Below are 8,659 nucleotides of genomic sequence, written 5' to 3'. Positions count from 1 at the left end.
GGTATAATTGGAAAATGTCTTATTAAAGGTGAAACAATTAGTAGTTGATAGTTTGACTAGTCGACTGGCAGAAATTAATTGTAATCTAAAAATCGTTTTTTCAATTCTATGGGGATTATAAACATGCTTTTTTAAAAAAACACACTTGTTCCTATTTTACATAAGGTGCATTTTTTTTGAAATGTTAACTTAAACTTTATCTAACATTAAAGTTAATAACAACTAGCAAAATTATGTTTTTAATCAAGAACAGTTTGTCATTTTAAGCATAATAAGACTTTATTACACAGAACATCAATTTGAGCAGCTAGTTTACAACATTTGTCATGAAATAAAAAATGGGAGAAAATTATGTAATATTACGGTCAATATAGGCAACACGCAAGACTGCAACATTTTTTTAAATGTCCCGGGCTGTCAGAAGACAGAGGGCGGTAAAAATGCACAGCAGCAAACCATCGGTCAAATGTTAGCTGGCTATGTAGCCTAGCTGCCTTGCTACGCTTACAATGAAATGCAATGTCCGAACATGCTAGCGGTTGACCTGTCGGCTAGCTGAATAATTTTGAGTGTTTAAATCTACAGTGGTCTATTTGGTGGTGTGTTTGCCCTGTTTAAGTTTGTGCGACATATAAACAACAATCCATGTTGCTACAAGCGTCAATGTTCGCCAACAAAACATGTAATCAAACAAATCCACAAGTAGCCTATAACTAGCTAGCTGCCTGGCTAGGCTTTACAATGAAATCCAATGTCCGAACATGCTAGCGATTAGCTTGTCGGCTAGCTGAAAAGTTTGATTGTTTAAACTAACATATACAGTGGTGTATGCACCCTGACTAAGTTCGTGTTTCATATAAATCACAATTTGTACCAAGTACCAATGTTCGTGTAGAAACATTTTAATCACATAAAAATGTTCATTATAAATATATATATATGTCAATGGCTACAGCGCTGATAACCTCCGCCATCTTTGTCAGACTTTTTTTGTAACTCCCGCCTCCAAACACAAATACGCGAACCTGATTGGTTCTCGAGTGGTCCTCATTTGAATAAAGTTCAACTTTCTTCAACTTTATTTCGCTCCCCTCGGCGATTCGCTCTCATCTCGCTCAATCAGGGCAAATTTCGTCTCCATTCAACCTCAATGAGAGCAAAGCGAAATTTCGCTCTGTGGAAACCTACCGTAAGTTAGTTCCGCTAGGTTAATGCTAGCATTCTTACAGTTAGCTAGTTTACAAGCTAATCTTTAGCATTGAACAGCATGGAACATTTAGCTTTTAACATTACATGTTAGCATGACACTTTGAGGCACTGTTGGCGCCTGGTTTAAATCAGTCAGAGAATTGTCAAAATTGTTATTTTAACCTTAAGGACCATAAATGTCTGAGCCACGTTTTGATCCCATCCAATAGTTGTAGCGATAAAACTAATCAAATTGCGGACCAAGCAAAAAAAGTATACATCTTGGGATGGACGGACTATAGCCACACCGCTACCTTAACTATTAACGTTAGTGGTTTGAAACAAATATAAGATAAAAACGTTAACCGTTTTTATTGTCCATATCTGTGGACACTGTCATTTATCTTCAGTACACAAACTGAAAATGAATAAAACAGTGTTGAACCTTCCCTGGGTTGAAGCTCAGAGTATAAAATATGCACACATGCTCCCACTGATGGTCGTAGTTACCGATGAGGTTACGGACTTTCATGTCACGCCATCTATATTTAACTGCTAAAAATGCGGCTAAACACTCCTGGTGGTGTTCATCTGCTTCCTCTCATTAAAGTTTCAGCAGCATTGTTTTCAATGTTGTATGTACCGCAGATGTCGATAGACAGATAAGGGTCACCGCCAAAAAGAGTGAATAAGCAAAGACAGAAAAAAAGGGAGAATATGAATGATGTAGGCTATCCTCAAGCTGTAGCCACAATGAATACTAGCACCCACGCGCGCGCGCGCGCACACACACACACACACACACACACACACACACACACACACACACACACACACACACACACACACACACACACACACACACACACACACACACACACACAAATTAATGAAAAAGCTGGTTTAATGCCAAACCATACCCAGCTCCCTGCCAGAAAAATATGAATAATCTTTGACTCAAATTTGACATTTGAAAAGCAAGTACATAAGGTCTGTGGGCTGCTGCCCTAAACAAACTTATTTAGGCCTTTATTTTAATTTAAACTCACCATTTCTGCACTAAAAAAAAACACTGCACTTGGTTCAAAATGTAGTTGCTGGACTTTTAACCAGAACTCCAGTTAGAGCGTACATTTTATCATCCCTCCATTGACTTCCAGTTGTTTTAAGAATATAAGCTTTAACTGAGGCATTAAACGGATTGGCCCCAGTCTATTTTTCTGACCTTTCAGGATAAAGGTGCTTAAGCAGCCATTTGGTGCATTGTATATGCTATATATATATATATATATATATGTCTTTGTACTTGTACACTGCACAATGACAATAAAGTTGAATCTAATCTAATCTAATGTTATATGTGTTTATCAAGTACCCCATAACCATCTAAAAATTGTATATGAATAGTAAAACAATAGAAATGCAGATCTAACTAGTCAAGTCGACAGCCATAGTGGCTCTATGAGTCTGTACATGGGCAAAGCTGTACTGGATCCATTTTTACTATTCATCCTTAGATGAACATAAATGTTTGTACCAAATTTCAGGGCAATCTATCAAATAGTTGTCGAGACATTTTACTCACAACCACAAATATCAGCTGAACGAAAAGTCAGGAAAAGTCATTAGGTTAAAATGATCTCTGCACCATGAACATTTGTACCAAAGTTAAAGATCACCATGCAATAGCTGGAGAGACATTTAACTAAAACAATAAAAAAAATGTCAACCTCATATTCATGCTTAAGAAAAAGGGCATCACTTAAATCGATAGCCTTCATCCCCTGGGGACCATGCATGTCTGTACCAAAAATTATGACAATCCTTCCAATAGTTGTTGAGATATTTCAGTCAACTAGTGTACTGACTGAAAGACTGACATTGCCATCCCTAAAACTAGCTTTTAATTGACATGCCTTATACCGTATGCAGTCATTAAGCACCATGTAACCATGGTAAGCGAAATGCAGTCTGAATATTATATATATATATATAAAAAAATAAACCAGCTCAAAGTGCAGAATTAAAAACCACACTGAATGGAATTTGTGGTTGGAGAGCATCAATAAAACTAAATCTCACCATATTAACTTAAATGTACATTATGTACTTTTATTAAAATATGTTACTCAGTCACTTCCCCACACAACTATGCATAGAAAGACCTTGAGGCAATCATGTACCACAGTTTCTTTCTTATGTTGAAAAAGTATAAAACACAGCTTCACAATATAAAAAAAAAAAATGCACTGCCCCAGTTCCCTTTTACAAAGAAATGTACTCTGTTAGGAGCCACATACTAGCACCGTGATGAATTACACTCCAATATCCATCACATAACAGATAATTATAACAACAAAGTGACAACAACAAACAAATACATCACAGCAAATTGAGGTTTGATGATATTACGGAACAACATGGAGGGTGAATGTTGCTCAAATATGGTGTTTTTATATTTTTAAAGACAATTCACTGATCATAATGTGTATGATTATGTATAGGTGGGAAATGAGTGCATAGATCAATACACATATGAACAGACGAGGATGAAACAGTGAGAGCACCACTCACTCCTTCCAAGAGGAATGATAAAAATGAAAATATGAAATGAAAAATAAAAATGTGTGTAACTGAGGATGTGGTTGACTGTCAATACATTTATGCACTGCTCATGAAAACACAATATGCGAGTCAGTTGTGAGAATGTATGAGATGAATAAAATGAAATTAAGGAGAGCGAATGAATGTCTGTGTCACAGATGAATGTGTAGATGAAGGAACACTGTTGTAGGTAAATCAACTTATAAATATGTGGCACCAGGTAAGTCTTGAATGTAGTTTTCTCCCTGCATGTAAAAAGTGTCCATGGCTCTTTTTCCTATTAAATTACTCCTGTTGTAATGTTCCCCCGCTTGGTTAACCGTTGTAGCAGACTGGGCCGACTTGAAAACCAAATTTCTGGTTCCCCTTCCCAAAATCAGCCACAGCCACGTCGATGATGGGGAGCGTGTTGGACAGCGGAGCGTCAAATTCCAACACCGTCCTCTCTTGCCCCGAGCGCGTCTACGGCAGAGAAACACATCGTATCGGATCAAAAAAAAAAAAAATGCGTGTTTACACTTGCATACATATCTGTGTTACTCACCTGACACCCGTCGTACAGCGCACTAATGTAATGCGTGTTCTCATGCGTCAGCTCCTCCCCGCTGGCGCCTCTGAAGCGCAGTGCGTGTTCGTGGCTGTGAGTGGCGGCGTGCAGCCAGGCGGCGGAGTTGAGGCAGTGGTAAGTAAAGGTCTGCTTGGCCGTCGCGCTCAACAGCTGCAGGAAGGTCAGCTGGACCACGTGGACTGGAACGTCGTCCGACCCGGAGTAGGAAATCTGGGTTAGGACACCGGAATCACACACATAAAGTACACAGAAAGGTAGTTGTGTAACATGGGCACAACATTGATGACATCATCCCAAAATCATGGCTAACCAATAAAGCAACACAATTTACCTGGCACTGCACCGGTTTATAATGCTGATGATGATGCTCATGACATTTTTTAAGATAATTTTTAGGGACTTTTTAGGATTTTTTTTTTAGATAGTACAGATAGACAGGAAAGGGAGGGGAGAGCGCGAGAGGATGACACACAGCAGATCATGGAGCTCGGATCTTCCGCGTTGACTGGCCCATGACGTCACAATGGACATGCGCACTAGTAAAAAAATGTTGTGTTGTCGTAGCAACCGGTAGCAACATGCTCGTTCATGAGCTTCTGTCTCTTGCAAGCATGGCGAACTCATGAACTCGCCGTTTCATTGTATAAAATAATCATTAACGTTAAACATTGAGTTTTCATTGTTCTTAATCGTTTGCTTATCTAAATAAACGATGGATGTATTTAGACAACCAAGGAGATGTAATCATTATGTCGTGCTACTAGCTAGCTAGCTAGCGCGAGCTACTAAGGATAGCCTGCAGCTTCATCTCTCATCCACGTTACAGGCTTTACAGCATACAGTACTCGGATGGATCACAATATAATACCATGGATGTATTAATAGAACACATTTTAGCAATTAATCCTGAAGGGTACATGAATGCTTGTACCATATTAATCCAATCGTTGTTAAGATATTTCACAAAGAGACACATATGCTGACCTGTAGCAGGAAAAAACGGCATTAGAAAATTTACTGAAACTTGTTAACCAATCAGAAAAATTGACTCCATGCAGCCGCTCTGCACTTCTGGTCGGCTCATCCCTGATGTGATCTGATTGCTGCCAAATATCTGACTTCAGTTGATCTGATGCTTTTTGTCTGCTTTCAATACCCACTTAATTAAATGCTGAGTGCCTTTCTATAGCTGACATGTGCTGCTGATTAGCATTCAACCACATAAGCCCCAAATTCGCAGCAGTGATTGCACTATTTCACATTTGAAGTCCTTTTCCATTAAGTCTTGTATAAAAACACACACTGACATACATTAATATCATGTAAAAACATCCAACTATACCTGTTTTCCTTTCCTGAATTTACTATACCAGGTGCCAGACGTCTCCCCTTTCCAGGCTGCTAACTTCACCTGATGCCAAAGAAACCAAACACTGAGTCACAACACAAACAATGACAAAATAATGTTTTAACGTTTTCTGAGAAGGTATTCAGCTTCTGGCAAAGGCTCCTGTTAGCTCGGAACAGTTTATCAAATGCTCAAAAAAATGCAAGTGAGTGTGTGTGTGTGTGTGTTTCCGCATGTGAACTAACCGACTGGAACTTCTTGTCAGGTTGCAGACACGTCTCTCCTTGTGCAGTGAAGTTACAAAACACTTTGAAGGAGTCTCTATGGCAACCCTGGTTGGGATCTATCCAGTACTCACCTGGAGAGAGAGAGAGAGAGAGAGAAAAAGGAAGAGGAGGGCAGAGGGGTCAAATAAACTCAACTACTGTCAACAACAAGAAAACCAAACGGAGGAAAATCCTGCAGATAATATCAGATGGAGAAGCAGAAACAGCAGACAGCAAGGAAGAAATACAGATAAAATGAGTTCAGACATGCAGGCAGACAGCTGTGACATTACTAATGGCCGGAGACACAAACTGATAAAGTACCGTTGGGGAGATCTGGGTGGAGGAGCCAGAGCTCCTTGCAGGTGCGGGCGGGGCTGTGGTACGTCCCTTGCGGGTTACGCAGATCCTCCACCTCTACTTTCATAGAGGACAAAGACGCAAATACTTCTTCCATGCCTTGGCCCTCCTCCTTCATCTGAACGTCCTGCTCCGCCTGGTCCCTCTGCATCCATTCCTCCTCTCCTCCATCTATCGCCTCCTCCTCCTCTTCAAGTGCAGCACCATCCACCAAGGTGTGGGTTCTCCTTCTCCGTCCTCGCTCTGGCAGAGGGGATATGCCGACTGCTGGCATTCCCTGAGGAGAAGGGAGGAGGGACACAGGAACAGCGCAGGAAAAAACAGATGTTTTGTTTCTGCTAACTGTCAGTTAAGGAGAGTTGTATGGCTGTTGGTTGCACTACATTTCTGTAAGCAGAACTCACTGGTGGCCCTGGGGGTCCTACAGGTCCAGTGTCTCCTCTGGGACCAATTGGACCCTAAATGCACACAGAGCAAAGGGATGACTTCAGGGTGGTAGAGAGGTATGCAGGTCCAACGTGATAGTACTGACTAATTTAATCCGATAAAACCATTATGCGCATCACAGTTACCTGGTTTCCTTTGGAGCCCTTTGTACCAATAGCACCCTGTGAGAGAAGTAAAGAGTTAAAGCTAAAGGCACACAGATGGAAGATGAACAATGTCCCAGTAACCCCATGCGAACGATGGTGATGTATATTTTTTTGTTTTTTGCATTTGTTGTCAATATCATCTTGAATACTCACAGACAGACCCGTGGGGCCAGGGGGGCCGGGGGGACCATGTGGACCAAGTAGACCCTGATATTAAACACGAAAGAAACAAAACTGTCAGATAAAGAGAACAAGTAGATATGCTGGGGGTAACCACTACGAACGCATTGTTGTTTGTGATGACAATTAGAAAAAATATAGAATAATGGCCAGCTTTATCCTTTGAAGATGGATTAACCTGTTGGGGCTCCCCGTGAAAAAACAAAAAAGTGCTCTATGAGCGAATGAGTTTAGTATTTTTGTCTTTCTTGGTCTTTGTTTAAGCAAATTCCAATCAATCATGTTGATTTGACAATAAAGTATTGAATCTGGATTAATACAGCAAGAATTATGGCTTATACAAAAATCTTACTGAACCATGAGTATAAAACCATGGCATGTATCAAACTGAATTTTCCATAGTTACACACCTAACATACTGTTATGGTGAGGCCCATGAACCGGTGTACAGATTGCCTACTTTGCCAGGTTGGGAACCCAGGCTTGTGTGTACAGTGTTTTTGTGTATATTTTCAGCACCTCATCTCCTTTTGGACCTGTTAGTCCCTGGTTTCCTGGCAGTCCTCTGTCGCCCTTCTCTCCGATGTCTCCTGGTGGGCCTATCAGACCTATCAGACCGCCGTGGCCCTGCACAGATGTCACAAAGGAGCACAGGGTCAAAGTCGAGTCAAGCTCGGAGTGAATGTTTGTGTGTGAAGTATGCACGCACCTTGTCTCCCTTCTTGCCATGGTCTCCCTTTAGTCCTAGTAATCCCGGTGGACCCTGATAAGATGAAGTTATGAGTCAAAAGTACATGTTTTTATCACGATACAATATATTGATTCTTTGGACAATGATACAATATTTACTGATATCACAAAGTCGATTTTGATTTTATTCAATTCAGGGGCCTGCAACCCATATGAGACAATAACATAAGCCCATTTAACACGATCAGTTACATTTATATATATTTACAAAAAACTACTATCATCACTAAGCTCTTCCAGACATTTAAATCAAAACTCTTTTTACTGAAAAGAATAGACATAAAGTGTCAATTTCAAAATAAAGGCACATCTTAAAGATGACGATATGTATTGGGGTGGTGGCAGTAGCTCATAGGGAGTTGGGTTGGAAACTGGAGGGTCGCTGGTTCAAGTCCCAGTACGGACAGAGGTACAGAGTGTGCACTGGTAGATGGAGAGATGCCAGTTCACCTCCTGGGCACTGCCAAGGTGCTATTGAGCAAGGCACCGTACCCCCATCTACCGCTCTGGGCCCCTGTTCAGCAGTCGCAGCCCACGCACTCTGACATCTCATGTAAAGGACCTGAGTGTGTGCGTGTGTGTATTTCAGGCCTGTGTGTAGTGTGTAATAACAACAGAGTGTTAATTGCAATTTCCCCATTGGGAATCAATAAAGAGAATAAATGATGTGTCTATATTTTCACTTTGTATCGATAATATTGGATCGTTGAGGACTGAATCGATATATCGATCCAGGTTGATGTATCGTTACACCCCTAGTCAAATGCAAGTTGAAATGAAGCAAGTGCATATAAAACCTCCT

At 40.6% G+C, this 8,659-nt stretch overlaps 1 protein-coding gene across 2 annotated transcripts in view; it reads right to left on the bottom strand.

The window, feature by feature from the left end:
• Positions 1-3,274: 3,274 nt before the first annotated feature.
• The window catches only part of LOC120555927 (collagen alpha-1(XI) chain-like), a 46,906-nt gene continuing 41,521 nt past the window's right edge, over positions 3,275-8,659 (bottom strand). For both annotated transcript variants that reach the window (XM_039795140.1, XM_039795131.1), the window contains exons 57-66: positions 7,817-7,870; positions 7,627-7,734; positions 7,081-7,134; positions 6,907-6,942; positions 6,739-6,792; positions 6,299-6,611; positions 5,954-6,066; positions 5,703-5,771; positions 4,337-4,570; positions 3,275-4,254 (exon numbers count right to left, since the gene is read on the bottom strand). In XM_039795140.1, coding sequence (XP_039651074.1) covers positions 4,108-4,254; positions 4,337-4,570; positions 5,703-5,771; positions 5,954-6,066; positions 6,299-6,611; positions 6,739-6,792; positions 6,907-6,942; positions 7,081-7,134; positions 7,627-7,734; positions 7,817-7,870 — 1,182 coding nt within the window. In that variant the 3' untranslated portion in view covers positions 3,275-4,107. The remainder of the gene's footprint in view (positions 4,255-4,336; positions 4,571-5,702; positions 5,772-5,953; positions 6,067-6,298; positions 6,612-6,738; positions 6,793-6,906; positions 6,943-7,080; positions 7,135-7,626; positions 7,735-7,816; positions 7,871-8,659) is intronic.

The sequence above is a fragment of the Perca fluviatilis genome, chromosome 1, assembly GCF_010015445.1.
Source record: "Perca fluviatilis chromosome 1, GENO_Pfluv_1.0, whole genome shotgun sequence".
In the NCBI taxonomy this organism is placed as follows: domain Eukaryota; kingdom Metazoa; phylum Chordata; class Actinopteri; order Perciformes; family Percidae; genus Perca; species Perca fluviatilis.
This window is presented reverse-complemented; position numbering and strand designations above follow the sequence as displayed.